The sequence below is a fragment of the Oryzias latipes genome, chromosome 1, assembly GCF_002234675.1.
Source record: "Oryzias latipes chromosome 1, ASM223467v1".
Classification (NCBI taxonomy): Eukaryota; Metazoa; Chordata; class Actinopteri; order Beloniformes; family Adrianichthyidae; genus Oryzias; species Oryzias latipes.
Window position 1 is genome coordinate 34,461,112 of NC_019859.2, and position 18,173 is coordinate 34,479,284.

The window sequence follows — 18,173 nt, forward strand, 5'->3', positions numbered from 1 at the left end:
CTGTTATTTGTTCATTTTATTAATACATTTTGTCTTTGTTTTTAGAAAAGAAATCAGTGTCCAAACTCAAAAGAAGAAATGTGTAGAAACAATGCTTGTCCTGTGAATCATTACTGATCATTAATGATTAGGAAAAACAGCCTAAACCAGTGTTTCTCTCTGAACAGCAAAGAAATGGGTCTTTAAACGAGTTATTCCTCTAATTATTGTCTTTCAGGTTCGAGTAAATGATTTTGAGTAAATTATTCTTTACAGATGGAACCAAAAGATGTGAAGAGCTGGAAGTGGATGAGCAGTGACCTTGTGAAATGGACTGATTTGTTTTAAAGCTCAAACGTTTGGAGCTGGGGAAGCCGGCCTTTTTCTCGTGGAGAGGTTTAAACGTATTGATTTCTTTCTGTAACTATTTCAAACTCTTGAATGACGCAACCCGGCTGGATCTGAACTGTGAGGACTCTTGGCTTTCAACACAGTCAGGGTGCGAGTGCAACCACCGCCGGGATGGATCAGTCAATGCTAGTTGTGTAAGCTGCATGAGTTTTCATACTGCACCACATCAAAGTGACAAGTTGAAAGTTCTCCACAGTTTTAGAAGGCACTCCTCCTTCAGGAGTTGCGTAGAGAACCCACTCGCTCCCTGTCATCCTCTTTAAATATCCAGATCAATACATATTTCTCCCTTGAGGAAAGCCTGCAGTGTTGTTGGAAATAAGAGATAGAAAGATCTGGAAAGTGATGGGGAGTCAAAAGAAAATTAACGCTTAGAGGAAGGACCTGCTGGACCAGCCGTCCAGCTTTAAGCCCCTTGAACTGTTTTGTCATCTATAAGACTTTCTGTCTTCAAATAATTCCTGCCACACTGGGCTCTGGAATGATAAAAGTCATCATTTTAATGGAACTCCTGTTGATGAAAGGCTGCTGACCCTGTTTAACGAGGGTCCCTGCTTCGAATGCAGACGATAGCCCACTCCACTCAAACACCCAGAGCCAACAGCTGATGAACTCCTGATGGCAGCCCTCTGGAGACAGACCTGATGGAGCGGAGTTTAAAGACGCATGGGGGGTGCTGTTGGAGGCAAGAGACCTGCGACCAGGAAAGCCTTCTAAAGGTGGCACTCAGACCAGCTGAAGATGAATAAATCATGCTTTGTGTTTCCAGCAGTTAACAGATGTATTGTATTTCATCAAACTTGCCCTTCACCTCTGCCCTGAGAGCCTTTTCCTGAACTGTCAATAAAGTCTCATAGTCATGTTTTTACATTTCATGTTTAAAGTCCCCCTAGGACAGTTTTTTTTTTTTGTATTAAAAGAAACGTTCCCAGTGATGTTGATGATTATGATGTTTTTTTAACCAAAATCCCACAATCTAAACGTCTTAAAAGCCATATTTCATGTTTATCTGAAGACTCTGTTGCCAATATTTCCTCTACATGGGTGTGGCCATTGGTGCTAAGCTGAGTAGCTCCGCCCTCTACCCACCCCCCCTTTCTGCTGTTTTGCATGAGTGAAGCGTTTGACACAAACATCACCTACTAAGAGTCTCAGAAAGCTTCAAAATTGATGAATTCACTTGCACGTCACATAAAATAAATGGTACTATTTACAGGTAATTTTCTAACTTACAACCGGTACTAAACGTTTTTCTTGGCCGCACAAATCAAGAGGAAGGGTAGTTTTGGGATTATGGGTTACTGTTCAGCTGCGATTACACCAAACGCGATTCCCAACAGAGGCAGTTTTAATGTTAAGTCAATGGTATAGACGTGGTATAGACGTGATCTGAGGTCCAGCGGCCCGATTTCAGCGATGGGCGCAACGCAAATGTCTGGTAGCAGCACGATTTCAGCAGCACGGCGTGGTTTGGTACCCGTCAGAACTGTCTCTACCAAATGTGGACAAACCCACCTGGGGCCCATCAACTCAGGCCATGGGTAAACCGTACCGGGTAATTTCGAACCAAAAAAGACGTAAAAGGAAATCAAAACTGTTTAAATAAAGGAATAAGTGTTTCTGTTGTTTACCTAAAACCCACCATAGTTTCACTGCATGTCTTTTTTTAAATCTTAAATAAGGCTGACTGCTTCATTAACTGGCATCACTTTCAAAGCCTTAATCTGCTCGATATGAAGTTATCGTTGATTTAAAAAAAAAAAAGTAAAAATCAGACATTCTTTTCTAAATAAACAGATGTGTGCATGATCGTGCCTACAGAGATTAACACAAGTCATATTCTGGTCACAAAATACCTACAAAAAAAACCGACGTACAAAGAAACATCCAAAATAAAGACTAAAGCGTTATTGTTGTTTTCTTTTTTTTTTTGCATATAGTGTATGGTGTAACCAACTATATTTTAAAAAATCTAAAAGATTTTGCATGCAGGCTTTTAATTTGAAGAGAGGAAAATACGAGAACCTGCCTTACATGTGGAGACACGTTAACAGTAAAGAAAAAACCTAAGCCAACACCAGCACCTCCCAACTTTTGAGCTTCGGTTTGTTCTGCAGTTTCCCTTTGGACATTACTGGATGCTGAGTTTGCAGTTACTAACGGGAAATAATTTCTGGTTCCTGTTGGAAAACCATTTAGCGCTCCTTGTCCCCTGAGCATGGGAGATGCTTTTAGAGGAGAGGAAGAGAGATGGAGAGACGCAGATGAGCCTGAGAGAGAAGCTATTCATCTCTCATGTGTGCAAAGATTATTAATGATAAACTATTTGTTTCCTTTTGAAACTAAACAAAAGAAAATCTATAGAAAAAGAAAATCCATTAGGTTTTGGAAAGTGGATGAAAAGGATCTGGGGGGATTTGTGAGACGCAAAAAGCAGCAAAGTCCAAAATGTAAAAGAGGGGATTAAGAGCAGGAAGATTCATCGCCCTGGCAGCCCAACAGGGATTACTTTTTCGTCCAAAGGAAGTCACAGATTATTAGTCAGTATTGACCACTAAATAATCGAGACAAATGCGAAAGAAAGGGGCGCATGACATAAAATGCCAAGAATGTATAAAGTATTAACAAAATTATTAAAGCCGTGCATCCTTAGTATATGCTGAGAAAGGACAATCAACCCTCTTCACATGAGTTGGCCAAGTCTTGGAGCCTGCACTGAACAGGAAACAAAATACATCCATTTTGAGGATAAAAATCATGAAAATGCTCAGTACCAAACAAATAAATGACATTTATGGACAGATATTTATTTTATTATCAATAGGCCAAACATCTCATGATGGCAGGATAGATTGATGACAGGTGAGGCACTGCCTCACCTGCCTCCCCCGACTGCAACTCCCTAGTTGAAACGTAATCAACCAGGAACTAAAAGTTATCGAAAGTTTAAAAAACGTTATTTCTGTTCACCTAAAGCAGGTACTGCCTGCAAGGCCAGAATAAAACTTTGGCTGGAAAGCGTCCAATCTGGCAACACTGATGCTGCATGCTAACTTGCAGGTCTCTGGACTTGCTGTTGACTGGGATATTCCATTGCTACAGAGGGACGGGGGAGGACGAAACACTTTCACGTGTCCAGTCTCATCCCATTTCAGAGATTTTGATTTTTTTTAAATGACAGAGATAAATAAAGATGGGGGTTAAATTTATTTTAGAATTTTTTATGAAATGTTCAGCCTAGCTTTGCCTAATGGTAAGTCCGCCCCTGATTTATGCTGCTATTGATGCTGCTGACAGTTTTATTTAGATGTGCTTGGACTGTCAGAGGAAGCCAAAGAAAAGGAAAATCTTCTCACTGAAAGGTAGTTGCACCATCCATCCCAACTCCACAAAAATGTTCTTTTTGTTTCACGTTAAACAGCAGGCATGATGTCATATGTATTGATTCTAGAGCCTGGGAAGGCCATGATGGAGCATTCATAAGAGACATGGCCCAACATTAGTCCTACTTTCTCTTATTTTATTTTTTTTACTTGATTTGAGGAAGTTCATTTCATCCTCGTCATTTTCAGAAGAGATGCCAGAGGGTTCCTGTTTGTCAGTCTTGGTTTGGGAAAGTGTTGTCTTTAATTCACGAACTTTTTTCAAAGGACACAGATTGTGCCAAACGATGCAGAAACAGCATTTCCTCCAAATGAGAGGAGCGAAATTTGAACTTTATTAGCAGCATGCTCGGCCGGTTGTTGAATATTAAGCATAATTATTGCTAGTGTAAATAACAGTTACATTTGGCACATTTTGTTGAATTATCTCTTTCTGTCCTCACCTTAATTTTCCCACTGCTGACTCCTGCGCTCTAAAATCTTGTCTTTTAACATCAAATGTTTGTGAAAATTTGAAATGATGCACTTCTCTGTTTTATTCTATTTATTTATATGAATAATTTAGGAACAGGTGCTTTAAGAAGGTGTTTTTGACACGTGACACAGCGACTTGACTTGTGTCAAGAATGAGTTGGATGGTGTAGAGAATCCAAAATCCAGAACCAGACTTTTTTTTCTGTAACACTGGACTTAATCTTCAATGAAGGTTTGAAATTTTTAAAGTTTCACTAAGTGCCAAAAGTGTGAAAATGTTCATGTCTGTCTTAGTACAGTGTATAAAGTCTGTAGTAAGGAGCTTTGCAGGATCAAAAAATTCTGTACATTTTAACCTGTTGTGGGTTATCTTTATAAGGTAACCCTCACGATAATCGAGGAACACTGTAATAAGAAAAACAAACTAAAAATAGCATTTTTGAGTATTTTATATTTTTAAAAAGATATTTGTATTTGTTACATAGAAAATATCCTGGCCTGGCCACAAGCTGCCTGCTCTGAGTAAGTAAAACATCTATTTATATTATAGCACTTGAGCACTCAGTTATGGGTGGCGGGAAGGGGGGGGGGCGGAGTTGCTCTGTGCCAACCCACAACTCAAAGGTCAATTTCTGAGGAACTCCTGCCGCTCTGCAGAAACTAAGTCTTTGAAAACAAAACAGGTTCCTGATTTTGGCCACACACAAAAAAAACCCTGTGAAGACTTTAACAAGAAATTACAAGATAAATGAAGCGGGATTTTTAGACGTATTATCTCTGTCTGAGAACAACATATAGCAGCAACAGGACTGCAGGCTGCACACACAAAACCCCCACCAGGGGCAAACTTCTGTCACCTCTGAACGGTTTGTTTGTACACGCTACATGTTTGTGCATAAATGTGCTTTCTGTTTGCCCGCATACAGAGGGATGGAGCTCCCAGCTTCCAGCTATTGATCAGACCAGATCACACAGGAACATGGCAGCTGGGATGCTACATTATACATGACGGCGATGATGCGTGAATAGTCGCCAAACAACATTTCCATGGGCGGGTGAGCGCACGCACGGTCAGAGCTCAGCACAAATCTGCCTGTTTGCAAGGTTCACACAAAGGGTTTTCGGGAGAGTTAGAGCGGAAAGATGACCTCCGTCCCACCAGGAAAAGGCACAAAAAAGAAACCCCAAATGGGTTAAAATGAAGAGAAATTCACTTTTATAAGATGTGAAACATGCTTCGATTGGAAAAAAAGAGTAAATAAATGAGACAAAAATGAAAAGCACGCATCAGGAAAGGCCGAAAAAGTGAGGACTAAATGAAACACAAAGTTACCAAAGTGAGGTGAAGTTATGTTTTGCTGTGATGATTTCATGCAAAACATCTAAACAATAAACTGCCAGAGGGGCAAAAACAAGTGCAAACAGTATCTGCATATCATGGCGGAGTCTCTCGGAGTATAAAGCTTGTTGCTTTAAGTTCCTGCCCAGAAGGTTTTTGTTGTTAGAATAATTTCTCAGTTTTACCAAAGCTCCAACAACCACCAGCTGCTCCCCAGTGATAACCACCACCCTCAACGGAGGGAAAGTGTCCTTCCTGTCTTCTCGTCTGCAGCAGCAAACTCTTAAATAAATGAGATGAAGCTTTAATTCGTGGTTGTCTTTAAAAGCAGAGCGCTCACATCTCATGGGGTTATGCATGTGTGTGGGTTCCAACAGATAACTCATAAGGAAGACTGTATCTTCCGCCGTTCATAAATCATGGAGATGCTGTTTAAACCGTCAGAGCAAATGCTTTGAAATGCTGCAGCATACAGAGTTTGTGTGCCTGTTAGTGAGGCTGCAGGTCGCATGCAGGATCCCTGCTCAGCTGAGGCCATCGATTACGATGATGAACGCTTCCTCACAATCAGACCCTCCTCTCTTTCATCCATAAAATAATGTATGTTTTCATTCTTTTTGCCACTGCTTTGTGTCTCTTTTTCAAATACTTCTTTTTCTCGTCATTCCTTTGCTTCGTTCTTCCTTTATTTTATGATGCAGTCCTATTTCAGGAAGTATCTTCATCCCTAGAAGGCACAGACCTCCTGCAGCCTCCGAAATCCTCCAAATGGAATGCTGGCAAACAGACTCCTAATGCATTCTTTGGGAAATCACACTTTAATGCAAAAAAAAGTGCATTCATAAGAATTCATTAGCCTTCAAACACATTTGTCTGCATTTCTTGCTTTTTTTGTGGCTGTTTTTGTATTTTTTCTCCTTTCATCCTTAATTTTGGTTAAAACATTTTTAAAGGAAACAGAGAAGGCGTTGTAAGAACTTCAATAAATTTGGAAAACCTTCATTTTTTCAGGCATTTTATATAATAATAAAATGTACACCCTAGTTTCCTCATCTTCAATAAACGGTCGAGGGAAAGTTATTGTAAAGTCGTCTGCCTTCAGAGACGCAAATCTCTCATCTCTATGAGTCTCTGGGGAGCTCTGGAGGGGATCTTTCTCCAAAAACACCCCGCTTACCTCGCGCGTTGAGAGCCAAGAGGAGCAGCAACGCCGTCCATTCCGCCGTTTGCCTCATCTGTCACCACGGCAGCTGGAGCTTCTTCACTTTTCTTGACGCGTTGAAGCAGGAACGCTGGGCGTGGAGTGCAAGCAAATAATCACGAGTGTCATTCGATCACGGGGGTTTTCTCTGGCGCTATCTTCCACTGTCACCCCATTCGATCTGAACTTGCGTGCGCGCGTCCTCCCCTCCGCGCGCAAAACTCGCCGCTGGCGCACCCACACGGAATGCGCAGACATGACTGGCAGGGAAAGAGGAAAAGATGAGCCACTGACTGACACATTCGGAGAAATCTCTGACTGGGAAAAGTCAGTTCTTCACTCATCTAACTCGCTTTAAAACTGTTCAACTACGTGTGTCACGTGTTAGCCGGATCGAAGTTTCAAAGTTGGAATGACAGTTTCAGAAAGCGACAGTTTCAGCACCGCGAACAGCGCAGAGCTTTTCGGGGAGCTGTCCATGGTGCTGAAACCGTTTCACCTTCTCCTAAGCGTTTTGTGTGTTTGTTCTTTGTTTCTTTGTTGTTCTCAGTCTGTCAGACTAACCCTTGTGCTATCTTAGATGCCCCCCCCCCTTCCATTGACGTGTTCTCCCAACCATGACTAAGGTGGATAAAGGTGGAAAGATTTCATGTAATCCATGGACACCAGTGACGTTCACAAACCATTGAAGAAAAAGGTTCAGAGCACTGTCTAGTGGGTCTAGATGACCCAACTCCCAATGTTAAAGTGCCTAGGATAGCACAAGGGCTAATAAAGTTATTTAGCAGCAGCTCAGTGCGCAACAGCCCCCCCCTCCTCCCGCTGACTCCAGAGCGTCTGACATGCTGTGTCTCCCTTCAGCCGCTAAACCGCAGCACTGAGCCGCGAACGGCAGACCTGAACTCACTTCCTGTCCATTTGACGGCGCGCAGATAAAGGGGATAAAAGGGTCATTTGTCCGAGCTTTTCTGCGTGCAAACAAGATTACATTTTAACAAAAATATGTATAGTTTTATTTTTCAGATAGTCTGTAATAAATGAGGATGTCAATAAGACAGAACGTGTCCATTTGTGTTCATAACTGATGCATCAGAGTGTGTTTTTTTCTAAACCAAATGATCAAAATGCACGAGAATAATAGAAACATTCTAATAAGCAATTATCATTTGTTCCTTCTTCTATTAAAAAAATGTAATATTATAAAACGATCAATAAAGTAACTCATAAAATACTGTCACAATCAACTAGAAATATGTTTAATAATTGAATCTATAATCAAATGTACTCTAACTAGTGTTTCTATCATTAAATTTATTAATTTGTTGATTTTTCAATTTATGGTTAAAGTTAGACTTTATTTCTTGAAAACTACAATTATTCAATAATATTTTCTGATCAAAATTAATGAATTAACATTGATGTTATGTTTTAATAAGTCAGAAAAGCTGAATTTGCAAGTAATTATGTTGCCTTGAATGGAAAAAAAACAACAATATAAAAAGTGGAAAAAGAAAACATTGATCATTTTTCGTAATAATTCTAACTTATTTGAACTGCCTGTAGTTAAAGCGTATAATGAATTTGACCAAAACGTTATCCAGATATCTAAACAACATGATGTCCATTGAGATAACCAATGCTTATGATATTTAAGATATTTTGGATAATCAAATTGTTCAACCATTGTTACAAAGCATTTGCTTTTGGAGCTTTCTGGACTTTCTGTGTCGGATTATTTACATAAATGCAAAGGCATTTTTTTATTCTTTTATTCCTAATCATTGACATAATATTCAATCAGAGAAAGCAGAAGCCTTTAAACCATCAGAAGCAAAAATGCTATTTTAAAAAGGGCGTAATGTGCTTTTGCTGTTGCCACCTGACAAGCGGCGTGCTCGCCGTGCGGCTTCATGACACGCTCGTCCCCCACAGCTTTGTTAGAGCGGAAGTCAGATGAGGAACTGGGTGAGAATCTGTGTTTCTGCCAGGACTGTTTAGTCTGATGCACCAGAAGGTCCTCCACTCTTCTGCCCAGAAATGTTTAATTCATGTTAGTTGTAAAAGCTGCATGTGCCACATCTGAAAGCTTCTCTGTTCTTCCGCTTTAGCTTCTCTCTTTCTTTCTTTCTCTTTTTGCCGCCGTCTCTTTTCACCTCACAGACTCTTTTTTTTTTTTGCAGCTGTGCTCAGACAAACTCTCTTTATATTGTCTTCATCTTTCTCCCCCCAGTGAAACAAACACATAAAAATATCTATCACCCGCGCTGAAACTTTCAGACCACACTGAATTATTCACATCTGCACCTCATTCCCTGACCCCCCTCCCGGAGAAGAGCTTTTATTGTCAAAGCGAGAGAGAAAAGCCAGAAGCTGCAGCCGGGTGCTCCCTAGAATGATAGCCTCAGGGATGTAGGTAACGGGGAGGAGGACAGGAGGAGAAAGGAGGTCATGGGGTGGAGGGGTGTGCAGTGTTGAAAACAGTTTGTGTTCAGAAAATTAGGTTCAATTGAAGTCCAACCAACAAAAAGTCATGTTGAACTGTTGCAGAGTGTGACACTGAACTGCACATGTGGGTTGTTGCATTTTCCTAAGAGTGTCTTGCTTTAGAGAACAAATGTTCTACAGATTGGAGGCTGTGAGGTTAAACGTTTAACTCCTAAACAGACGGTGTGGTAAATGAACCCTGATCTAATATCTTAGGTTGTGTCTGAATTCCCTCACTGCTCACTACTTTGTTCACTAAATGCGTTTGTGGAAGAGTCCGGATGCCAGGAACTGGTGGTGGACCCAATGGGCAGAAGATCAGGCTTAGTGGTGTTGAGATTAGACGGTCTCCCTTTCATCAGAGAATACGACCCACAGGAGAACTTCATGATTGAGTTTTGTTTTCAACTTGTCTTTCCAGGAAAGAAAAGTAAGAAGAAAATGTCCCACCAATAAGATTTCCCATGAAAATACGTGTTTTGTTATTATGGTATGAAAGTATTGAGCAAAGGGCTGAAAGTATCATCCTCCAGTCTATGAAAGCAGTTGAGTAACAGAAAATCTGGGTTTCTTTTTGTCACTAACAGCGGCAGGAGCTTAAACAAGTGATAAATAGGGGATGTGAAAGAAATTTATTTATTATTATCATTGTCTATTTTTTTTTTTATCTTAATCTTGTTTATTTGATTCAAAAAGCCTGATAGCAGCAGCAAGTTGTTCCTTAAGAGTCAGGTAATTCCCCGGAAAATAAAAATATAAAATCAAAAACACGAATCCTTTAGTTGTTCCATGTCAGATTCCTGTTCATGTTGAGGGGACCAAGGAAGACCCATCAGCCATTGTTACATTGTTTAAATGTATTCGGTTAAATGTATGTTTAAATGTTAACTCGGATTGACCTTTTTAGAAAACAGTTGTGTGTTTGTTCATCTGTTTCTCATCCCAGGCTAGGATGAGGAGGTTTTACGACACACTGTCCTTAGCTGATAAGGAATACTGTGTGAACTGAGAATCCTCCCCAATGGTTCATTATACGACGCCCCCTAACGAACTTTTCTCTTTGTTTGAAAATTGTTACCTCCTACTTGAATTCTTAATAAAAGGAGCACCGGGAGAAGCAGACCTTTGAGAAGAGAAAGGTGGTGGACTTTTTCGGTCACACTTGCTTTCCTCCCTCGTGCATAAGAAACTTGGTTCTTGTTGTGGTTTGTTCTTTCTTATTGTGTTTTTCTTTAATGTGTAGATGCATTTATATGACATGGGTTCAGGAAAAAATCGTTTTGGCGATATATCGCAAAAGTTCATTTGGCGATACTTGTGTCAATTCAGTGCTGTCAGGACGATATTTATTCAATTATTTCTGAGCGTCCTTCAGCGTCTGACTCTTGTTTTCCACTTCAACCTCCGACCCCTAGTTGGCAGCAGAGAACACGGAGCCTCTTTGAGCAGCTCTACACGCACGAAACCATTACAAGACATCAGCGAGAAGCAGCTTGTTTTGTTGTTATGAGACATGAACTACTTAGTTTTTACTTAGGATGGGTACCGAACCGAAACTCTGTGCCATGTTGCTGACTAGTTTTAATATTTGCTGCTACCACCAAGATCTATTCAGCGACCTGATGGGTCAGAGTGATGTGTACAACACTCTGAAAAAACATTGTAGCGATGAGCGGTGAAATCCTTGTTTACTTCCACGTGCGAGAAAACTGAGCTGCAGCTGAAGACTTTCATGTAAATAAAGCGTCTTGGCCACATTAAAACAACTTTCCTTCATCCTGTCATGCTGCCTCAACATCACACTTTATTGTTTCTGGAAAGCATTTGTGTTTTTTTCCCCCTTTATTTCTGAAGGACCGTTCTGGTTCCTGTACCCCTTAAAAGCACTAGAGAAGCTGCATTAAGCAATGTTGAACTTTATTTACTTTATTTACTCAATCATACTTTTAGAAACTACTTGTTAAGACACATTTACTCTATTTTCTTTAATACAGAAATATATTTTGTTGTAAAACATCAGAAAATGTTGACTGTTCCCTTTTTATATTTTAGGTAACCAAAGCAAAAGCATTATAAATTTGTTTGGATAAAAGCAACTTTAATATGAGATACAGTTGCAGTGCTTAACATTGTGATCATTAAACAAGCAGAATTTTACCATTTCATTACAACGAAAGACGTATTGAAATTCAGCTAGAGCTTTCTCTAAGTCATACTATAAAAAAAGGAAAGAAATGTGTTCCAGTACAATATCGGGATACGTATCGTATCGCCAGACTCTTGCCAATAACACCCAAATAATAAACTTTAACATGACAAAACCAAAGCAGATGAGCGGACAATGAACAACTGAAAAACCCGACGACACTCCGATACACTGAGGACAAATCACTGAAATCAAGACAGCTGTTGGTGATCTGACAGATGATCATCAACATCAGCTTAGTGTGACTGACAGAGATATGAGGCAAAACAGAACAAGATCAAAAGCAAATCTCAGAGCACAATTCTTACACTAAACCTTCATCCGTCTTCAGAACCTGCTGAATCCTCCTCGGGGTCATGGGGTCGCTGGAGCCAACATCCTGTCATGCAGCTCTACATGCACAAAACCACCGAACAACTGTTAGGCAAAAGGCAGAGCACGCCTGAACAGGTTGTCAGTCTGTTGCAGTGCCACACATTCACACATACTCACACACACACACACACACACACACACATGGGGACAATTCAAAGACATCAATTCACCTAAAAAGCATGTTTTTGGACTGTGGAAGCAGAACATGCAAACTCCTCGCAGAAAGAACCCGGCCGGTATTTAAACAACATCCTTTTCGCTGTGAGGTGAAAGCACTGACCACTACGCCACTGAGCAGCCCGTGTCACAATCTACAATTTCAAAGTCCAGCCCCCTAGAAACTTCCCATAAGTCTCTGCAAAAACAACAAAAAGCTGTGTGCATCCATGTTCATTAGATTGAATATAGGCCACAATGATTTAAATTTAAATGATTTTTCATTTGAAAAACATTTATTTTTCATAAATCATCCAAGTTCTCATCATCAGTGGATTCATAAATAATCCTTATAAAAAATGTTCGTATTTATTAGGATTTAATTTCAGCAAGTGAGTGATGTCACCAGGTAGAGAGCGTTGAAATCTAAAGCACTGGATAATTCTGCACGAGTCTTTTCTGGGGGAGGGAGCAGTGATGGAATTCAGACCCAATCCTGGGTTTGACTCCAGAAGGAAAAAAAATGTTGTCCGGTTTTGACAGAAACGGGCTGCACGGTGGCGCAGTGGTTAGCGCTCTTGCCTCACAGTGAAAAAGAACACCTTTCTTTGTGGAGTTTGCATGTTTTCCCCGTCCGTCCGTGGGTTTTCTCTGGGGACTCCGGCTTCCAATATCATGCTTCTTAGGTTCATTGGTTAAAGTGTCCCCATAGGTGTGCACGTGAGTGTGCATGGGTGTGTGATTTGTGGCCCTGCGACAGACTGGCAGGATGTCCCCTGCCTTCCCCGACAAGTGACCGGGATAGGCTCCAGCAGCCCGGTGACCCTGAAAGGGACAAAACAAATTTGAAGATGAATGAATGTAACAGAAATGGATACAAATTCATGAAATATAACTGAACAGCTTGGGAGTGCTGCTCACTGAAAATGAAGCAATCAGGAGAGACACGATCTTCCATTTATGTGGGAAACTTAAAAAAAGAAAAAAAGTTTTGCAAGACAGACTGTGTGAGTTTAAAAGTTCATAAAAAATAAATCCTAACCTTTAAATCAGCTTAAGTAATGTTTGTTTTCCCAACACGCACACACATATTTATGTATCTTATTAGGGGAGGCAGTCATTTGTGTGATTCTGCCCACACGGCCTGCAGTGACAGATGGTTGAGCAGCTTCCCTCAGACCTGAATGGGCTGTTTAGACCTACATGAGGATAATTCACTTCAACAGCAGCAGATTTGAACTGGATCCTGAAGGGAGCATCCACACAGGAACAGACGTTCATGCTTCTGTGGGTTTTGTGCCGCTTTTTGCAAAAATGAGTTTACCCCTTGGAGAGACGACACTGTCGTGTGCTCTTTCGTGAACTGTCCGCGAGTGGGGTGGCTCATGAAACGTTGATGAGTCAAACTGGGGACACCACGAAGTCACGAACAAAGTCGAACTGACCGCTGAGGAGAGATTTGAACACCTTGATGCAGATGCACTTCTGGATTCCAGGGGTTAAGAGAGTTTCACCACCGCAGCAACAGTTGCTGCAGACAAAGAGGGGAAAAAGGCTCGCTTTTAATAAAGCCGCAGGGACGGAGAACACGTAGTCGAGCTCAAATCTCTGTGAGAACACGGTGAGGGCTGTCTAGGAGCATCACACCCTGAACTGTCTGAGGAGCACTGCCACTGCAAAGAGTGAAAGACACCCAGCAGATGGGAGGAGTACAGCTTATGTACTGACAACACGAGGGATGTTTTACATCTGCTAGATGTGCAAAATTTACTCAGAAGAGACGTTTTCAACTTGGCTGCCAAGCCGAATAAGTCACTGTACTTGGAAGTCTCTTGAAAAATTCAGCACACGCTCTGGCATTTGCTTACAAATCAGAAAAATTGGTGCTTCCTGCATGTCATCGGGCATTTACATCTCAGTGGTGTATCTGTGCAGACGTCCGGTGTGGTCATCCTCCGCCAGCAGGAAGCGAACAAAAGGCACAAGCTGACACACAGACAGATGAAATGCTGCGTGCTGCTGGAAGCGGCTCATCCCCAGGGACAGGCTGACTTAAGCCATCAGGCTCGGCCGCAGACATCTGCAAAGATGTGCTGAAACCCAAAACATCCTTTCTGTCCTGCTGGAGGAATGATCCTCACATACGTCCACGTCAGGATATTCACCTCTGAAGTTTCCTCTCTTTGCCTTGTTGATTTATAGATGAACAGAGATGAAGCTTTCAGTTGGTTCACTTAACAGTTTTGTGCGCAGAGAGAAGAATTAATAGTGACGGCTGGCATCTCACGCACAGCTTGTCCCATGTTCCTGGTCGTTTGGGCGTGTAGCGTAAAAAACAGAGATAATTGGGTTTACCACTGGTGTATTTTTAGTTCCCGTTCCTCCACACACAATTTACATAAGAATCAAAACAGCAGAGCGAGTGCGGGAGAAGCAGGGGAGGGGGCAGAGGAAACCAGAGGAGGAAAGTTTGTGAAGATGGAATCTGGCATGTGTTTAGGCTTGGACTGCAGGGAGCGGCGGTGCCCCCTCCCCAGGCACTCGTGCTGGTAGACAGAGCGGGACGTGTCCTCTGGATGACTGCGGCGGGCCTGACAAGCCGTGCTTATTTACAAGAGAGCCCTGGGAGAAGATCTTTTTTATTATTTCCAGCGTGACGCAGACATCTGTGAACACACAGCACCAGACTCGACCAGAGACGCCCCAGGGAGCTCCTTTTGTCTTCGATTATTCTTCACGTCAATGGAGTTTGCTAAGTTTGATGTCAATAGTAATTGATTTTCATAAAAGAAAATGTACATCATGACTAATTAAACCCACAAGCAGTGTGGCCAGTGAGAACAACCCGCCCCCACCGCCCTCCCATAACCCCCTTTTCGTTCTCATTGGGCCAGCTTGTGTCCCGCTCTGTGGTCTAATATCTTTTGGGGGCCCTAGGCTGCTCTATGTTGGGCGGGCGCTGTGGTAATGACCCCGTGGTCGGGCTGGGCCTTGGCATGAATGGATCCCCATGAAATCGTTTCCTCACAGCAGAATCGAGTTAGAATGTTTCTTTAAGCTGCAGTTCTTCGTTTTTGTTCAGGGTTATTGGGAGAGCTGGGTGGACGGGGGAGGAATCTGGTGAGGGAGGGGTACCAATTGCGTGTGTTTTCTGTTTTAACTAATTTTCCTATTTTATGGCTCTTTTATTTGCTTTTAATGTAAAGTGCTTTGTGTTTTTAACTGAAATAAAAGGGGCTATACAAATAAATCAAGTTTGAGTTTGAGTTTTTACCAGCCCTCACTATGTGAACGGCTGCTTCTGACCCCTCACTCTCCCCCTCTGCCTCTTTCACACAGATCCGAGCTGCACCGGTACAACACCTTTTTTTTTTTTTTTCTTTTTTCAGGCTTTACTGTTGGTTTATCTCCATAGCGACCCTTTTAGTTTTTCGTCGCCTGCTGCTGACAAACAGGTCTCTGTCCTTTCTTTTGGTGTTCTGGACGGTCAGCTGCAGCTGATTCTTCCTGCTCCAGTCCTCCACAAGCCGCCTGTACTCCCCCTCCTCTCCCCCTTTCATGCAGCGGCTGCACCATCTGAAAACGTCTGCACATGGCAGACTGAGGTGTTAGACGTGTGCAGCGTGAACAGTTCACTACAGCTGAGGGTACTGGATGTGGCTCCCCGCAAGCAGACATAATGCAGCCTGTTGGTTAAGACGTCCCCAATCCAGAACACCAAGAGCGGCTCCACAGCCGTCCGGATGAGCTTCTCCTGCAGCAGACGAGGTTGCACAGTATTAAAGACACATGAGAAGTCACAGAAGAGCACCCTCACAGCACAACATCCGTCATCAAAGTATAAGAGAGTGCGATGTGGCAAATAGACCCCCACAATCTCCCTGTAGGCGACATGCAGTGGATCCTGGTCCTCCTCCACCTGTGGCTTCAGCTGCTGCAGCACCAACCTCTCAAAGGTCTTCATTATATGCAAGGTCAGTGCTACAGGCCGGTAGTCGTCAGTGCCCTTGGGTTTCTTCACCTTAGGGACTGAGATTATGCAGGACGTCTTCCATAAAGGGGGAGCATGTCCCAAATGCAGGCTCAAGGCCCGTTCACACCGGGACGAATTTCGCCGGCGATTTTCGCCGACGTTTAACGCCTCGTGACTAAACAAAGGGCACCAATGAGAGTGTGCACACCGACGCGAAAAAACGCCACGCGCCAAAGCGTCAAAAAAAAAAAACGCCTCGGGTTCGTTTTTTTGTTTTCGACGCGTCGCATCGAAATCTATTCGACCAATGAGAATGGCGCTTTTGCACACGTGTCTGGAGCTTCTGAAGTTAAAGTAAAACACAACTTTGGGGCGCTCAAACACAAAACTGCCTTGCTGAGCACACATACCAGCGAAGAAGATAGACGCCAAGTAGCGTCTACACTGCCGCGAAGAAATAATGACGGACATTCTAAAATATCCCCGAACCAAGCAGCAGTTGGAGCTACTGGTGCTTGAAATATTCATGTTTTCTTTGTATTATTCTGACAAGCGCGTAAGTACTTGCTCTCTTCTTCTGAGTGAAAAGTGACTTTAAGAATCGTAAAGTTGCGCAGCGCCACCTTGTGTGCAGAAGTATTTCTGTTTACATTAAGCGCCATCTAATGTCAGGGAATGAAATTGCATGTTCACTCGGCTCATCGTCAGCGAAAATCGCCTGGGTGTGAACACAAAAAACGTGGCGAAAAACGCTGGCGAATACAGCCTGGCGAATATTCGTCCCGGTGTGTACGGGCCTTCAGATTAAGAAGATGCTGGAGTAGACCCCCAAGCTCATTTGCACATGTTTTAAGCAGTCTTGGATGTATAGCTGGTGTTTTCCTGATCCAAAGTCTCTGCAGTTCCTTTTTTTCACCTGATGTTACGTGATGTGATGGGGAGCTGAGGGGGAGAATGCATATTTTGCAGCCGGATCACATGCAGAGGAGGTGGGAGGAGAGATAATGTGATTAAGGAATGAAGAAGGAGGAGCCTGAGCAACTGGACCATCATCATCTGGCAGTGGAGAAGGATCAGTGGGGGTTTGGTCCAGGTGTAACATTAAACCTATTAAAATAGGTACTCCGGTCATTCCCATAACCACACCAGTCTCTTTCTTGCACCCTGTGGTTGTTTCCGTCGCTGACCACACTTCCTTGATGTTGTTTTCTTTCAGTTTCCCCTCAACCCTTTCTCTCTTTCTTTTCTTAAACAGTTTTTTGCTTCTGTCTTCACCTTTCTCAGCTCCTCTTGATCCTTTTTGTTCAATGCTCTCTTCATTTAATTAAGAACCCTCTTTACCCCTTTGGTGATCCAGGGTTTGTTATTAACAAAACAGTGCACTTTCTTTGTGGGTACAACAACGTCCATGCAGAGGTTCATGTAATCTGTTCTGCACTGAGTTGCTCCCTCAATGTCCTCTCCATAGTGGTCCAGCAGCACGCCTCCAAAACAGTCCCTAAGCTCCTCCTCCTCCTCCTCATGTGTTGTCGCAGGTTGCCTCTTCATTGGGGTGTGCATGTGAGCTGTGAGGAAACCAAGACATGGTCTGATTTGCAGAAAGGGGGAAGAGGCGTGGCTTGATACGCATCTTTGATGTTGACAAAGAACAAATCGATAGCACTATAACAACCAGTGGGACTGGATACATATCGATGCATTGTTGATAGCGTGGGATCCAGGGTGACATGATTAAAGTCCCCTGAGATGACCACAAGGGCCTCTGGGTGCCACGTGCCACTGTGTTAACCACGGCCTCAACCGCCGTTTCCATGTGCACTCTGGGATGTAAACACAGACAACCAGGACAAACTCCAGAGGTAGGTAATACGGACGGATGCTAACGGCCAAAAGCTCTCAGTCTCTGCAGCATATAGTCTTTTCACGGCAGGGTTACACCACTTATTGTTTATGTACAATTTGGGGCCACCTACTTTACAACGAGAAGCCTGGTAGCGCCACATTGATGTCAGGTGTGTTAGCTGTTGGCCAAGTCTCTGTCAGCATAAATAAGCAGCCCTCTGTAGTTTCTTTGACTCTCAACCAACGCAGAAACTTCATCTGCCTTTCTGGTCAGGCGTTTCCATTGCCCATAATCACAGAGGGAACTGGTGGCTTGTATCTCCGGCTGTGGTTCTTTTTGGCGAGGGGCT

At 42.7% G+C, this 18,173-nt stretch overlaps 1 protein-coding gene across 1 annotated transcript in view; it reads right to left on the minus strand.

Moving 5' to 3' along the window:
• The window catches only part of LOC101168601 (neuronal acetylcholine receptor subunit alpha-3-like), a 32,163-nt gene extending 24,866 nt beyond the window's left edge, over positions 1-7,297 (minus strand). Inside the window, exon 1 of the mRNA XM_011480526.3 lies at positions 6,764-7,297. Coding sequence (XP_011478828.1) covers positions 6,764-6,821 — 58 coding nt within the window. The 5' untranslated portion in view covers positions 6,822-7,297. The remainder of the gene's footprint in view (positions 1-6,763) is intronic.
• Positions 7,298-18,173: the final 10,876 nt, after the last annotated feature.